We start from the raw sequence: 17,161 nt of genomic DNA, 5'->3' as shown, positions 1-17,161 counted from the left end.
CTAGATGTCCTTACCTGTATATAAATATAGTATGTGGCAGTTCAGAGCTTTTTTATTTTTCTGTTGACACATATTTTAAGATGAGTGGACCTGGCCCAAAAGGTGAGGATGCAAATATTTAGTCGCTGTAGGAAAATATGACTGGATTTTCATGAGAGTTCCGTTTCTGCTTATCTGATGTGCAGCTGTTCTGAATATTGCTACTTACTGGAATGTGCTATTGCAAGTGAACAAGTAAAAACATACTTACATAATTGTTCTCCCCCTTTCATCTGGAATGTCTTCTGCAGTAAAGTTTATGCATAACTTCTTAATTTACATTATATTTTACACCACTTACTAATAAATCCTTTACCAATTGCATAATATAGTGTTTAATATCACATATATTTCTTTACCTGTGTGTTTGTCTTCTCTAATTATCTGCCAAGTAATTTTTTAGTGGTTTGGTATTGTTTTATGCATAGGAGATAAGAATATACAGTTCAACAAGAAATGCGCTTAGCTCCATGTCTTCCTTAATTATTCCACAACAGTAGCTGTTTAAATATGTTTTAAATTACATTTACATTATTCTATTCCCAAAGGTCTTCAGCAAGACTATCTAAGCTGCTTATTTCTGCAACTCTGATTTGGTAAAAAATTAAGGTATAAGTTTAACGTGAAGCATATACATAGTCTCAGTGAGATAACTCATAATTTGGTTTCAGGTGACATTGCTGAGCCTACAGTAAATATACTCTGAAGCAGAAGTAAGATCCTTCATCTGTGCCCAATGGCAAAATGTGGGGGCCTTAGTGGGGGTTCTTAGCATCCGTTTTCCACATTTCTCAACTAAAGCACTTGCTTTCTGAATATTTTGGGAGACACAATAGCCGGCTCAGTTCAAGCAATTGCCTGTTGAAATAGCAGCAGCTGTGGCTCACCTGTACTGCCCAGTGCAGAGCTGTTTTGAAGTCTTTGTCCACCAGAGTCAGATCTGCTCCCTTCTGCAGCAGGGTGTGTGTGTGCTGGGGCCTGTTGTGGAAAGCAGCCCAGTGAAGTGAAGTCATTCCCTGAAAGCCACAAACCCAGAAAGCAAATAATCATCACTCACAGTAGTGCTTTTCAATTCTCTTTTAAACTACAGATAAGCTTGACAGCTCTGAAAACATTTGGGGTTGGCCGACTCTTCGTTCTTTATCTTAATTTGAAATAATTTGTAGCAGCTTCTGAAGTAGTGGAGTCATAAGGGTGAACCAAGCAATTTGCTTTTTAGGGTTATTACAGAAAATCGGCACAAATATGAATGCTTCTACCATACCTAACGTGCTTGTAATCAGTACTGCATTGTCAGGAGCATGACAGTCGGGGAATAGCCCCTCATTGCTAAGTTTGGATCCTGTGAGAAAGGCCTATTTTAGACTGGTGTTTTCTCAAGACAGTGTGATATCTATCTTAGGCCTTATCTTTGATCCAAAATAAATATTATAAGTAAGAATTTTAGCTGGCACTAATCAGCTAGCTAAGGAAGCGGCCCAATGATGCCAACAAGAAACACAATATAAACATAGCACGTTTACTGTTTAAGGAGAAAACAAAGCAAATGGTAAGCTATTGACCTGCATTTTCATTCCATCTTAGCTGTGTTCAGTCAGTCTTGGAAGAGGAGAGAATTCATGGCCTGTATTTTCACCTTCATCAGCACGATTACAGCCACTGTATTTTACTCTAAATCCATAATATTAAAGATTTTTTGAATAAACTTACTCATTCAACATATTTCTTAAAAACTCTGAGTTCTGTTCAGATGTGGTAACGTTGTACTTTGCACAAGTGTTATTTACTATGTCTTACAGGGAAAATGAATTTCAAGGCTCTTTCCTGAATTCCAAAAGGATAAAAAGCAGAAAATGTGGAATGGAAAATAAATTAAAACTTGATATAGAGCCTCATAAAGCCAAATGGCAACAACTCAGGAAAAGAACTGGATACAAAAGATTCGTTCAGACAGCTTATCAATGCGTTAATCCTGGAAGTTGTTAGCAGTGATTTTCTGAGTAAAAGTTTGAATCTCCTAACATTAATTTCTCTCTACTCACTGTAAGCTTTTCAGGTCCCCAGATGGCTTAAATACAGATGATGGCAAAATAAAGCAGTTGAACTAGAGCAGATTTTTTTTTTTTGTAGTTATGGTTGGCAAAGCTTAATCATTGGGAGTTTTGGTTTTGTAAAATCAAAAACGAGAGTGCAATCTTGTCCCCACTGAGATTAATGGGAGCTCTGCCATTGACGTCAGTGGACAAAGATTTTGACACAGGGGACTTAGTACTGTTGAAGGACGCTCAGTATCTGTGAGTGGTATGAGGTGAGGCTTTAGTAAGGTTATTTCCAGCTGGGACAAGGGTCCTCAAGGCCAGTTCTGGAGAGTGGGAAAAGTCAGTGAAAGAGAGCGAGCTACAGTGTGCAAGGCAACTTCCTATCACCCACTGTCAGTCTGTTGACACGAGCAAAAGGGCAAAATTATTGCAAAATTAACTTTCTGCTCCCACTGTGGTCACTAGCAAAGCCAGCTATAGCATAAGATTATAAAAAGAGCGTAGTTGGTAGGGACCAAAGGTCTGTCTAGTCCAGGAACATGATTCAGAGTGGTCAGTAATAGATGCTCAGGGGGAAAACGCAACATATGAGGCTTGGTGATAGGTAACCACCTAACTCTTGGCAATAGGTAGGCTAAGACTTTCTACGCCATCCAGACCATTAAACCACAGCTTCCACAGTGTAGCTATGCATTATATGAAAAAGTACTTCCCTTCATTTTCTTTAAACAGCTGCCTGATAATTTCTGTGGGTGTCCCCAACAGTTTAGATGTAAAAAACAGTGAATAATCATTCCCTTTTCACCTTCTCCATGACATTTATGATGCAACAGACTTCATCATCATCACTCTGACATACTTACCAAGTTGAACGTCCTATTCTAGTTAGTTTGCTCTAGTTAGCCTGCCCATGAAAAGAAGCTGTTCTATAACTGTGATCATCTTTTTAGTCCTTTTCTGTTCCTTTTCTTGTATATCCTTTTTCAGATGATTTTTGCACCCGGTATTTATGATGTGGCCGTACCAAGGATTCAGACAGAGCATAATGTTGCTTCCTGTTTTGTTCTCTATTTCTTTTCTAATAATTTGTACGTTCCACGTGTCCTTTCGGAGCAGTGAACTGAGCAAAGAGCACTGAGCTGGTTATAGCGGCAGCTCACACGTGCGGGCCTGCTGCAGTGGGCTGCAACTATCCAACCCATACCCCTCTGATTTGTGCATGGTGATAGCACCCTTGAGTGGCATCTGTTGATAGTCTACCGTTTGTGAGCTAGAGCATGAGGTGTATGTCAGAACAAGCAAAGCCGGAAGAGTCTGAAGATCCAGCAAAATATAATATTAAAGATAAGAAAGGCAAACAGTTGAACATCTATAAAAATAAGGAGCAAGAGGGGACAAAACGGGAGAAAAAAAAAGGAAAAAGGTATGGATGATGGGCAGTGACCACAGAAGAGTGAAATCCAGAAAATGTGGACCTGAAGTAGCAGGCAGAACATTTATTTGCATCTGGGAAGTATGCTATGATACTGATTTTGCCCAGATTCTGGGCTTTTTCAGGGAATATTTGTTCACATTGTCATCTCACAGGCTTCATAAGTAAACCCACAGAAAGCCACAGTTGTGGAAATTATGAAACCTCCAGATGTATTTCTTACTGCTTACGTGTTCATGCATTCATTGGGGTGTTTTTCTCAAGTGTTTTCCTTACGCCAAGAGAACAGCTTTGTTAACTGAAATCAGTTGTGAGGACCCATATTTTTCAAAAAACATGAATATTCAGGGTTGGTACTGATACCTGAACAAATACCTTCTTAGTGCCAGATGACAATGACCTAGACTAAAAGGTCTAAATTTCATTTATTGATGCATACAGCAAAACATTATGGATTGGAAAGTGCCATCCAGGGTTTGATATAATTCATTAGCAACATAACTCTATGCAAAGGCAAACCCTGTGGCTGCTTTAGGCTGTTGTAAGCAGGGTCTGCAAACTGTCTAGCGGACAAGGAAGGTACATGGAAAGAGAGAAAATTAGGAGCCCTGTGGTGGTTCTGGCACTGTGGAGAGGAGAATCATCCTCGAGCAATTGCTAGAGTGAAGAGAAACATATGAAAAAGTGTCCAGAGTCTCTCTTGCGTCTTGGCTTCTTTATATGGAGATTCAGTCACATCTGAAAAATTGAGACTTTCCTGTGCACAGTATTTATATATATATTTACGCAAGGCACAATTCTTTGAGGATCAGAGTAACACAGCATAATTTTTGTAGCTCTGTGACTGTTCCATGCTATACTAGGTTTCTGGTATTTTCCCTGAGAACTGTTAATTCTTTAATGGTGGGGGGTTTGGAAGAGGTGAAGATTCAGTCTAGTGTCTCACTTCAGAAGACTCAAAAGCTATTTATGTATTGGCAAATGAGTTAAGAGACTTTTTTCCAGATACCTCACAACTGGCAGTATATAGAGGAGGTTTATGAGTCTAGAGGTGCATCACACATCATAGTAAGAAAAATGAGGCAAGGCTTTGCAAAGTTCAGCAAGAGCATTAGAGAAGTCTTAGGTTTGTGCATAGTCTCCTTATAAAATTGGTGGTTCTGTGGTTTCTTTCTGCGCAGACTGGGACCTCAGAGTATGACCTCAGAGACCGGGACTGTGACTTGTAGCGCAAGCTCACTCACCTCATTGTCCTGATGATTAATTTCACTAAGATTTGACTGCTGCAGAAGCACATTCAGAAGCCTGCAGAAGCAATGACATAATCAGTGTGCCGCACTCCTGACTAAATCCAAAAAACTGACATTTATTGAGAAATAAAACATGCAATATAAGGAAGCAAAATCAGTACTAGTGATGGGCACGGGTCAGGGTTTTGTAGTGCTAGAGAAGCAAATAGGATCTGATGGCTTACTGTAACGACATAAATTTACCACTGAGAATCAAAAGCAGATACCTTAGGGAGAATTCTTATGTTGATTGCCAGAGGGGAATCAGAATGTGTAATACTATAAGCATATGCAGTCTTCTGTAACTTAGAAATCCATTGTAATCTTATTTTATGAAGTTTTAAACAAACAGAAATGATAATGACTTATTTCTAAAATGGGTTTTCAGACTTTTTGACTCTTGAAGTAGTGTAGTATTTTGTATGTGTTTGTGTGTGTTTGTGGGTACATACATGCATACATACCTGCATACATACCTACATACATACAAATCAATGGGATTTTACAAGGCCTTCCAGTGTGGTGTGGGGATAAGGCCATTGTTATGGCACAAAATACAGCAACATATCGGTTCACATTTTTGTAGAATGTCAAACTACAAACACTCCCCTCTGGTGGAGGGAATAGTTACAATAGAATGATGACACATAAAATATTATCCAAGTGCAATAACATTTGTAGCACTTAACAGATTTTTGCCACAGGGTCTTCATTGCTTTCCTTGTCCTTATGTCATCCTATGAAGATGATCTGAAATCACAGTCAGTTTGGAGCAGATAGTTGTGTCTAACAGAAGGCTGTAAAGTATTTGGACCATGTAGGTGAATGGACCATAGAAATGACAAGAACCATCTGTCACAGCCTGTAACAAAGCCAAATAGCACAGATACTAGCCCTTATGTACAGTTCTTATGATTCTAACAAATAGAAAGATTTATCCTTAGTGCATCCCTATGTAGGATCAGAATCGTAATGCAAATGTGTGGCTGGGGCTCATCTGAAGGTGTAAGTTTGTTAGAAACATTCAAAACATGGATTTTAAAAAGACACACAGTTTTGCAAGGAAATTAAAAGATGATGAAGTGTCAAGGTAGGAACTCTGAGTAAGTAACAAATACAAAGCGTGGAGACAGTACTTTATAGGGGTAAAATGCTATTTCCTGAATTCTGAAGTTTTTTTGCTTCATTCTCATTAGAGAGCAGCAAGTTGCTCAACAAGAGCAACTCCTTGAGTTTGTAAATTTTGCACAGTTAAATGTATGCAATCATGCATTTATTCTCACTTGAAGGAGGCCGAATGAAAATCTTTTACTGCTTTTCATTAGGACAATCTTCTGCTGCTTCCAGTACATTTTCTGGATTGAACTTCCTCAGGTGTGTTCATCAGATTAAGTTGAGAACATTGTAGGAGAAATCTGTTTGTGGTTTTTTTTTCCAGTAATAAACAACTAGATAATGGAAATTATTCAGAAGGAAGACATTTCAGATTGCTTAGGGATGATTTAGGTAATTCTGCAGGTGAAAAGCTAATCTATTTGTTAATGCCATATTCAGGTAGCAGAAGTCCAAATTCAATTCTTTTTTTTAACTCAAAGCTCCTGAAGCGTGAAGACTGGGAATATCCCAGTGCTTTATTAGGACTTCAACTCCATTTATATGTGGGTACAATCCCTGTAGAAAAGGGGCGTTACACCTCCCTTTCTGAATCATAAAGCATAATAGAGACATATTATAGGAACTCTGAAAAGGATGACGGTTTAGGACTGATGTGATTAGAACAGTAAAAAATTGTAAAAGGAAAGAGACATTTTATGGTCATTTGGCAGGATGAGTTAAAACAGAACCTCAGAAGTTCAGTGTCTGAAAACCAGTCTAAAGAGACTAGTGAGCAGAAAAAAAGTGAGGTAACTGTAACTGAAAATTGACCTTTAAAAAAAAATAGACCTTAAAAAACTGTAATTGAAAATCCCGTGTATCACACGGTTTTATATTTCTTTACATGGTTCTGTAGTTTAACCCCAGATATCATCAATGAATCAAATGTATTTGAAAGACACATATCATTCTTTTAAAGCCTTTATCCACAAACCTTAGCTCACTTCTATCCTCAGACCATTATGGCTATAGCAATGCTACCACTGAAATATATGGATATTCACTGACCCCCAGCTGAGAATCCTCTGATATCTACTACTTTTAAATATACCTTTTGCAGATAGAGGTCAGGAAGTCCATGGATTCTCTTTCTACCTTTTCTCCTAGGCTCTGTGGAACGTGCACTGAAGCATGTAAATCAATTATCAAATCAAGTGATAAATTATCATAAATCAAGTGACTGCTGTCTCTGCCTTTCCATGCAGTCTATGTGCTGCCTCCAGCACACGGGCTTGTAGAAGTGGGCTGCCAGCTGTTAAGCTTGGCTGAAAAAGCATTTCATAGCTGGCCACCACCTTTGCCCTTTTGCCCATGAGATGGGATTCAAGAGAGCAGCAATGACTGTGAGGGAAAAGTCACCCCTGCTGCTCCAGCCATGTCTTCTAGGCATGGGGCAATCCCAGCCAGAAGGCAGATGCAGAGGAGCTGAGCAGCTGGTAAACTGGCCAGAGCAAAGGTGTGCCTGTGTCCATGGGGAATGTGAAAAAACTTTCAGGGAAGTCTATGTGCTGCTGTTAAAGTAAATTACTGTTCCTTTCAAATATCAACATATCTAGTATTGTACAAATATTGTCTTCTTTCTGTAGAGGCTTTGCTTAATGATATGCACTGATACTTGCGCAGAAACCACCAACTAGTCCCTTTAAGTGATGCACGAAAAGCAGTGATGAAGACGGAAAATTAATAAAGCCATTGAAAAGAGGGTGAAGAGCAAGATGAGCAGAAATGCACAGAGCTCTAGGCTGGCAACAACAGCAAAACTATAGCCTTAGTGGTTAAGCTAGACGAACATTTTGCATTCACTGAATGTTTTACCTCTCTCTAATGTCTCCCTATCCATCTAGACATGAGTTACTTAGGAGAGTTTTCTGAGTGAATTTATTCAGATGTGCAAATCAAGACTCAAAATTGTGTCGGCTTTCCTATTATCATAGGCTAAAATGAGAAAAAGAGTATCTTCCCTAAGACGAGAATGAAGAAATACGTGAAGAAATACTCTTTAGTTGTTACTCAGCCTAGTTAAACTCTGTTACTCAGAGTAGTTACGAATGAGACAGTCCACTAAACCTCAGCTTCCTCTTTACAGTAAGGGCTCTCAGAGAGTTTGTCTTGTGGAAAACTTTTCTCACACTTGCCATGGTACTCAGGGAAGATGTCCAGAGAAAGAGCTTCCTGTAATATTTCTTGTGGGGAGGTGGCAAAAGGGTACTTGGTCAAGGAACATCCAGAGTTTCAACCTCTATTATGATGCTGTTTGTTTTTTTCTCCTGCTGTTGAGATCTTAAATCAGGCTCCCCTATATATCTGGCCATATATCTGTGATATAGAAGTGCTGTACAAAGCTTTTCCTCCTTTCTGTCCCCTTTACGATAACTACTAAGCAAAAGAGCACGTTGCAAGTGTAACTGTCACACCTTCCTGGCCTGTGCTGCCTTTGGTGCTAGGTAAACTCCTTCACTGACTATCTGTTAATATTCAACCACCAAACACTGTTGGAGCCTGGGACATACCTCACATCAGGCTCTGCGGTAGCAGCATGTAGTGGCAACCTTCCATTTTTATCAGGTATGTTCTGTTTAGCACCATTTCTGAGCAGGCTGACACAGCCTTCCAGCCAGCCCTAGAAAAGAAATTGCATGTCAAAGAAGAAAGTAAAATACATCAAGCCATATCTGACTTCAGTATGGGACTATAGCCATTTCTACGACCTGAGGAACTGGCCTTTTGCTTCCCCGCAGCAAGTCTCTCAGCACCAGGAGTGGTTCCCTTTTGGAGTGTGAGTCTCAGACTGGATCACCCATGCATTTTTGTGATAAAATGTTTTGTTTACACTGCATTCAGGTTTTTCTGCAGCTGTGGCCAGGAGTAAAAGTGATTAAAAATCTGCTAATTCCTGTATCACTGGCAAATGCTACGCATGTTCCTGCATGTGGATTTCATTATGCCAGGCTAAACCAAGAACATGAACACTTAATCTCGTTTCTTTTATGAGAATTTAGCACAGATGGCAAATCGATACTAAAAAGCCTTAGAGTGTGGTCTTTTAAACTTTGTTGCAGAAGTCTGAACTAGTGAAAATGTTAGACTGAAAACAGCACCAAAGCAGATGGTATGGTTCTTGGAATAAAACCTTCTATTGGTCACCTGAACAAAAAGGCAAGTCAGCAATCTGGTTGTAGTTCTGTAAATCTTTCAGCGTGTGCCTAAGTTCCAGGAAAGTCAAGCATGTGTTTAAGGTTTTTTGCTCAAAGCTCTGCAAGCAATCTATAAAGAACACTCCCTCCTGTACTACTCGAGTCAGATTGGTATCACCAGCTTTTTTAAGGAAAAGGGGTGGAATGAGGGAGCTAGAACATACTTGTTGCTTCTCCTAGTGGAATTATAAGACGATTGAATTCTACATGCAACTCTGAATATGCTGAATTCAATTCTCTAGACAAACATCGCAGCCAAATGCTCTCTAGATCTCAGATTATATTCATCGTAGAAACAGAGATGGAAACTTTGAAGCCTGGGTGGCTAAAATCTTTTCCAGTCATTTTGTTTTTTTCCAGAGAATATTTTTTCCCCTCTGGGAGAAGAGGAAGGAAAAAAGGAGCATGACACTGATTGTAGGATTTTTTGAAAATATTTGGCAAAGGAAATGTTTGTTCTGAAGTAAGTGGGGCATGCTCCTTGCATTGGATAAGAATGTCTGTTTTCCTACCTTCTACACTTATTTTCTGGCTGAATGTCTCATAGCTGAGCTGAAGCATTGTTTTTGTCCTGAATATGCAGGAAGAAACTAGAGGTAAGGGATGTGATTGAATTAGGGGGCCACTTTATCCATTTAAATGAGCTGGCGCTTATCCAGCAATAACTCATACCATGCAGCTTGGGTAAACGTTCCTTCCTCTCTTCTTTCCAGCTAATAAAGGAAGACCATGGTCAACTCCTCTTCCCTGCTAACCTGATGCCTGCCATCCTGTTATCCCAGTCCTGAACCATGTCTCCCTTCCCAAAGTTCACAGTGGGATCTCTTCTCCTGTTGTTACTGGCATGTGGATCGGGGGACTGGATCACTTATGATCTGAATATCTGCACTGGCACCTGCAGCAACTTGAATTTAAGCTCTTGACCTGGCCAGCCAAGGTCCAGTGCTATCATGAAAGGAAAAGTAGTGCCCTGGCTTATGTGGCATGGAGGAAAATATGCCTGCTGGTCCTCCAAAGGCTGAGAGAGGAATGGCCTCTCCGGAGCACAAAAATCTGATGCTGGAAGTGGGAGGGGAAAAGTTAATTTGCATATTAGAAGACAGGAGGGGATTTAAAATCCTTTTCCCATGTATAGGAAACCAGTGGCTTTCCTGAACTCACACAGAGGCCTCTGGGTCTAGTAAGATCCCCATACCATGCACTGATTTGTACAACTTTTCAGAGTCCTGAACATTTTCTTACAATCGTTGCTCCCTGCCTTGGGTTATAGCAGAGGTTAAAATTTCACTGTTGTCTAGAACCATGTTTTGTACTTTTCTTCCTGCTACAGTACGAGCAGCAATCCTATTTGCTCTACATATTTCTTCCCTTCATCTATCTTTCCATTCTTCTCGCCTAAGTCTTTGTACCAGATAAGTTGCCAGAGATAAACTGGTTCGTCCACAAGCATCTTGAGTATTAATGTTTGCTCCCATCTTCAACAGAAGCTTCACTGTATCGACCTGGCGTCCTGACACAGCATGCATCAAAGGTGTGCAACCTGGGGAAGAAAGTCAGACGTTCTCTTATAATCTGTGTTTTGTCAAAGCTGTAAGATAAAGATCTTTTCTTATTTGCTAAATTTTGTACCAGTAAATTAACAAATCATTTCTCTGACAACTGTCCAACAGCTGTACTCAGTTTTTTTGCAGGCAGCAAGTAACTCCTATGCCAACTAGATGAGCACTTGATCCTAGGAAGAGCATGACTTCATTAGCAAAAGCCTCATCTCATTAACTCGACTTTTGGAGGGAAAATTATTTTTCTGTTGACAAGCTCTCAACATGAATTGTAGGCTTTGTATACCATTTTGGAGGCTGATGTTCTTCCAAGTGAACAGTAGCTAAGTGCTTGGCTACATTTCTCAAACCCCAGCTTCATGCTGTCTCTATGTATTCAAAAGATGTGTGAAATCAAACCCTATGCCATGCAAAGGAGTGCATGCTTGAGATAATATTTTATTCTTTTACAGACTTGCCTTTGTTCTAGAACATTTTCTCTTCTGTCATCTTCAGAACGTACTTTATATTCTACAAACCATTTTTGTGCTGGATAAACCATGAAAGCTACGTTCAAACTTACTTAATATTAAAATTTCATCATGAAGTATGATGCTGTCTTTTAATTACTTCCTCTTCCTTCTATTCTGTTAACTGCTGAATAATAGCAAGAGATTTTCCAGCAGAATATGACAAAGCAATTTAAAATGACTAATCTGGGAATTAACCTGAATAATTTGCAATAAAGGCCCATCTGAAGAATAATTATTCTTATTGAATTCAATGAGACTGCTAAGCAAATATGCACTACTCAAGCTAGAGTTATGCAGATTCTGCCATATGTGCAGAATATGGCCATATATTTTCTCCTGCAAGAGTGGTCTTAGTTACACTTGTATGTACAACTATGTGAACAAGTTTATTCTGGAGTTGCAGTATTTCAGTTTACTGATCAGTCTATTTCCAGCCACTCTTTTATATCCAATCCCCCTCCCATTAAAGATCTGGAAGACTGAGGAGGTGTCAGCTTGACTGAGTGCTCATTTTCTCCACTGACCGATACCTGTTGTGAGCATAACAGTTAGGATGTCAGAATTCGGTACAGGAAAAATTAGTAACCTGGTAAAAGTTGGTAAGATTAGAATATACAGAGTACATACAAATCCTGTAAAAAGAAACTGCAATAAAAACACTCTTGAATAAACAAAGTATTTCTTGAGTGAAGCTTTCAGAGATCTATGTTTCTAATTTACTTGGGAAATAGATGTACATAAAACCCAACAGATGGATAGCACTTTGTGTTAGCATGATATAGTAAACTGTGTACAAAAGGAAAAGGAATGCAATCTCAGCAATAAAACAGATCATCGAGTTCATTGCACATGTGCAGTCATCCCTTTAGCAAACAATCAGATGGCAAAATCTTTCAAATTTGTTTGTGTCTATGCACATACATTTTAAGTGCAAATGACTGGAACTCTACTCTAGAGATGTCCAGAATGTACAGCATTTGGCTTTGATAAAAAAGATTCTTCTTCCTTCCCTGAAATGACAGCAACATCCTCTTGAAGAAGATAGAATAGATTCATGGTAAAGTACTGTCTGATTATATCACATCATCTTGTACCCGAATAAAAGATCTTATAATTACAGGGGGAAAGAAGTATCCAAAGTGTGCATTGCTAGTGGATGTTCCAAAGAATAACTCAAGTTTCCCACTTTCTGCTACTATATATAATTTGCTGAACATGAAAATCAGGATAGAAAATGGAAAAAGATTACAATTTAACTGCACATTGAGGCAATCAATCCCCTGAGAACAAGCTCAGCCCTCATTTACCCTCGCTGTCGCAGCATTCCAGGATGGAAGGATCTTCTCGAATCACTGCAGTTAGGGTGTTCACATCGCCATTAGCTGCTGCTTGGTAAACCACAGTCAAGTCAATCTCTTCTGCTGCATCACCTACAGGGAGGAGTATGTCTGTGAGTAGGCAGAGATCAGGTACAAATGATTAACAGCGAAAACAATTATATGTATTTCACTGAGTTTGTATGACTGTATAACTCAAGGTGGAACAAAGTGTATCCAAACAGCATTGTGCTTTTCATTAGTCATCTAAAACTTATTCTTCACCACTAAATTCTTCTAAAAATTGTCAGATATAGACAATGAGAGTGACATAAGAAAACTTCTTGACAGTTTCAGCCCCTTATAAGAAATCATACTAGTATTAGCTGAAGATGAAATGAGCAACAATGAAGTAACAACTGAACTACCTCATAGTATTAATGGCTACACTTCTATGAGATAGGATACAATTAGGACAGAAATATTTCCAATTTCTGTTTTATCCTTGCATCAGTCAAAAGACTGAGATTGTTTACTTCCTTCCTCTGAGGCAATCAGAGGAATTCTCTTTTCAGAAAATGAACTTCTGACAGTTCTGATTTGTGCTAATAATACCTGTAAAAAGGAAAGGTGAACTGCTGGCTTGAACCCAGGAAGGGTTTATTTTCTTTGACACTTACAGGATGAGGTATTGCAAAAAAGCTTTTTTAGAGCAGAGGTAACCTATGTCCAGTGAGGATGGCTGGTCAACTGAAATAGATATTGATGCACTTTCAGGTAAGCTATCTTGAGGAAAGAGAGTGGATGCCTGGGCAACGAAGCATTGCAACTATCACTACCCGTTTTCTATCAGTGGCTAATTCTCTGGGGCAAAGAAATCCCCTCATTTTTGAGGTCACTTTTTATACTCCAGTGGTGCAAAGTGATCTACAGAAGGCAATCCAGTAAGCTCCATGATTTTGAGAGATGTGGAAGTCTGTAAAACCGCAGTGAGATTGTTTGTTATGAGGCACTACCCAAAAGCAAAGTATTATTTCTCTGTGTTGCAAAGTTTTGCACTATTTAATGTCAACTTAAAATGGAAGGAAAAAAATTGCACTAAAGAATATTTTTTCTGTGATATTACAGGAAAGAGTATAATTCTGTTTGCTCTGAAACTTTACTTACATGGATAGAGTGAAACTAATAATATAAAACTCTACTGGAAGCTCATCAATGTGAACTTTATATCAATCATTTTACACCAACTAGAGCATTTATTTGGGCCATTAAAGTTACCAGCAATTAGCTTCAAACACAAAAATGTGCCATTTCAATTTTGCTCAGCTTTTGGAATGTTTTGTTTCTGTTTCCAAAATGCTGATATTAGAGGCTGATTTTGCAGGCCTGGATAGTCAGGCTGCTGAGAGAAGTTTCTCAGTCCTGCACTGAATTTCATTCAACCTTAAATTCCTTCCACTAAATGCTATGCCCTAAGCAGTGAGCCATGCTCCTGTCATAAAACCAGCCAAGAGCTGTCTAAAGAAGCGGCTCTACTTTCTTCAAATACATTTTTTCACAGAAAGCAGTGGTAATCATCAATAGAATTGTCATTAGTGAACTGCGAGGGCACACTTTTGTACATTGTGCAGTAATGATGGCTGAGCAAAATCTATGGGCAAATAAACCCAAGAACTAGTAATAGCTAAAGCTGTTTAAAAGAAAAAAAATGCATTCTTAATGATATATCTTAAACCCAAACACTATTATAAAACCAACTTATTCCTCAGATCCAGAGGATTTTTCAGGAAAAATCTGAAACAGAAAGCAGAACAGAAAATAAGAGATCTATGCAAAGGATAGACACAGGGCAAGTCTACAATATGGAGGCATCCACAGCCACATTCAGTCCCCTAACTCCCCCAGTGAATCTGTGCCTTTGTGGTCTTTTCATTGGCCCCCTAGACTGAGTTAAAAGGATAGCTATAGAAGAGAAAAACAAATGACAGAAAGGCATGGTTACATATAGGAATATGCATGAAATAAATGTTATTGATTTTTGGTGAGCTTATGAACTGATCTCAAAAAAAAAAGAATTCAGTTTTCAGAATGAGGTATGGGCATCTCTAGTGCTATGCTTAACATGCACTTATAGATACAAATCCAGCATTCACAAACACATATATGGCTATTATGGGCTAGACTCGCACAGAAGATAAAGGCACCTTTGAAGGCACCTAACTCTCCCTATGAGGCAGACAAAGAGGAAATGTCTGGAGAAGGCCACCCAATAGCTTGATCTAAGCCATGCAGTGAATCGGTTCCAGAGGCACTGAAAACTAAACACGCCCTTCACTGAACGTGATTAATTTGTGGAAAAAAGGTGTTTCTGGGTGTTTTAGGAGCTCTACTGGGCACTCAGCAACCAATGACAATTTCTGTGTGTTAATGTTTCTCATCAGGCCGTTTCATTACTAAGTGCACTTGCATGTCTATTTCTTGTCTTTATATGGCATTTTATAATTTAGAAACATTTCTTGGAAGTCAAAATGATTAATTGTCAAGCTTCAGTTATATTTTCTTGTTTGGGATTCTGAACCTACTTTTCAATCTTTTTTCTACTCTATGAATTGTAGAGGTCTGATCTATGAGGATGCTTCCTTTATTATCCTTTATCTTTTACTGCACAGTGACTGGAGATGCATTATTGTTATGAACTTACATCTAGTGAATTTTAAACACAGATAATTAGTATATGAGGCCCTTACAATGGAAGGAAAATCTGCTTGAGCCTGCCTTTCAGAAGCTGTTCTTCAACACTGTTCAGATTTTTGCTAGTAGAGAAATGAGTGAGATCCTTTTCTGTGTTCACAGCTTATCTCCTTGCTTGCAACTTCCTTTCTTCCAGACTGCTTATCACATGCTCCACACATCTACACCTTCTTTGGCTTCAAGTGGAGTATTAACCTATTAATTCCATGAGTCCAAAGAGCTGTTTTTTGGGGTAGGCTCAAACCTGATGTCACGGTAAAATGTTCTAGGTATGTAATGTCAGTCAGCTACAGTCTCACCTTTAATTTAAAAAACAGGTGTTTTTTAAGGGAGGGCGAGCTCCCTTAACTCAAAAAGAAATACAACTACAGTAAGCTCTCCTAGTCACTTTAAATCCCACTAGTATAGCTGAGGATCAGAGCTAGAGAGTGTAAGATTTGTCCAGCCACTGCACTGCCTTGTTAATAGAGTAAAGTTAAAAGTGATGCTTCAATCTTACTAGTGAGGTAATCAAAGGAAAGACAAACTGAGTGACTAGTGACTTTTCCTTATGTCATTTGGGGACAGCATCCATAAGAAGTAAACTGTGCAGGAAGAAAAATATTTTAAAGAGAGTTTGAAAAGAGTTAGTAAAAAAACTTTTCTCTAATCATATAATAATATTATTAATACATTGATATAAATTATATTAAGCATTGTTCTCTAGTTTTTTGAATGATAAAAGTTCTTTAAAGATTTAAAGTATTTGTTGCACTATTCATGTTTGTGATCATATGGTGTCATAGCTGAATTCACATTAGTTCCACACTACGATTTACAATCCAGCATAATTCCACACATATGACCTTCTCTCCTCGAGACACAGTCATCATTCTCTGCTTTAAAACTTGGCTACCATGGAGACAGAATCAGCTCTCACCCTGGGAAAGTTTAGTCTGTCAAATATGGAGCTGTGATTATGGGCTTGGGAAAATTATAAAGCTGATACTAAATCTGCCTTCACCAATACACATATTTCTATTCCTTCACTACTCAGCTGAAGTGAATTACATTTCTTTTTTGTTCTAATTAATCTTTTAAATTACAGATTTGATAAAATTTGTAAATCAAAAATGCTAGCTTGACATCAATTATAGTGGGGAGTATATTGCTCAGAGAACTGGTCATTTGCCGCAGTCGCTTTGACATGTGGGCTGTTCGGGCTGCTTGGATCAGGAGGGGCTAACAGCCGCTACCCCTTGGGGTCATTATCAGTGACTAATGCGTGAAAAATGAACTGGATTTACCACAGGGCCCATTAATCAGATTTCTGTATCATGCCAAATCTGCAAACTGCTCTTAAAACAGGTATACTCAGCAGAGATGAGTCCAAAGCAAGTTCATATCTGAACTAATCCCTGACTTGAAGAGGGATGCACTGTGGGCTGGGTGGAAGGCCCAGAGACAAGGCAGAGATTTTAAGCTTGCATTGCTCTTTCTTGGTTAGTTCTGCTCTGCAGGTACCCAGGAGGTGTCAGTCATGAGCTCTGACACAGCACCTCTCACAGCTATGTGAGGTTGTCCTTGTATGGGAATGGAACAGTGAAGATATAGCTGGGGAGGAAAAGAAATCATTAGATGTGTTGGGAAAGATAGGGAATCAAAGGGGCCTTCACCTCATTTTATGCTTTGCACATGTAGATTTTATACTTTTTGCTGTTTAGGATTGTAAGTCCCTTTTTTTTTTTTTTCCTTGAGTCAGAAGTAGAGCAATCCAGACAGAAAAGGCAATTCTCCATCTCGTGATCAGAGCAATTGCTTACCTAGAGAGCAAGAGGGCAGGAAGATTAGAACGTGGAGGCACACCTATGCGTGGGTCACTGACTCCCTCTGCCC

At 39.0% G+C, this 17,161-nt stretch overlaps 1 protein-coding gene across 35 annotated transcripts in view; it reads right to left on the bottom strand.

Annotated features, from left to right (window-relative positions):
• LOC138064118 (ankyrin repeat domain-containing protein 55-like) overlaps window positions 1–17,161 on the bottom strand; it is a 133,767-nt gene that overhangs the window by 30,833 nt on the left and 85,773 nt on the right. For 34 of the 35 annotated variants that reach the window (XR_011137371.1, XM_068925239.1, XM_068925217.1 and 31 more), the window contains 5 exons: window positions 12,527–12,649; window positions 10,558–10,688; window positions 8,465–8,574; window positions 4,755–4,815; window positions 927–1,055 (listed from right to left, as the gene is read on the bottom strand). Coding sequence is in view for 34 of the 35 variants with exons in the window: in XM_068925239.1 (XP_068781340.1) it covers window positions 927–1,055; window positions 4,755–4,815; window positions 8,465–8,574; window positions 10,558–10,688; window positions 12,527–12,649 (554 nt within the window). In the remaining variant the exon portion in view is untranslated. Of the gene's footprint in view, window positions 1–926; window positions 1,056–4,754; window positions 4,816–8,464; window positions 8,575–10,557; window positions 10,689–12,526; window positions 12,650–16,941; window positions 17,064–17,161 lie in introns of those variants that run through there. The other variant, XM_068925242.1, reaches the window with a different exon arrangement.

Source organism: Struthio camelus, chromosome W, assembly GCF_040807025.1.
Source record: "Struthio camelus isolate bStrCam1 chromosome W, bStrCam1.hap1, whole genome shotgun sequence".
In the NCBI taxonomy this organism is placed as follows: Eukaryota; Metazoa; Chordata; class Aves; order Struthioniformes; family Struthionidae; genus Struthio; species Struthio camelus.
This window is presented reverse-complemented; position numbering and strand designations above follow the sequence as displayed.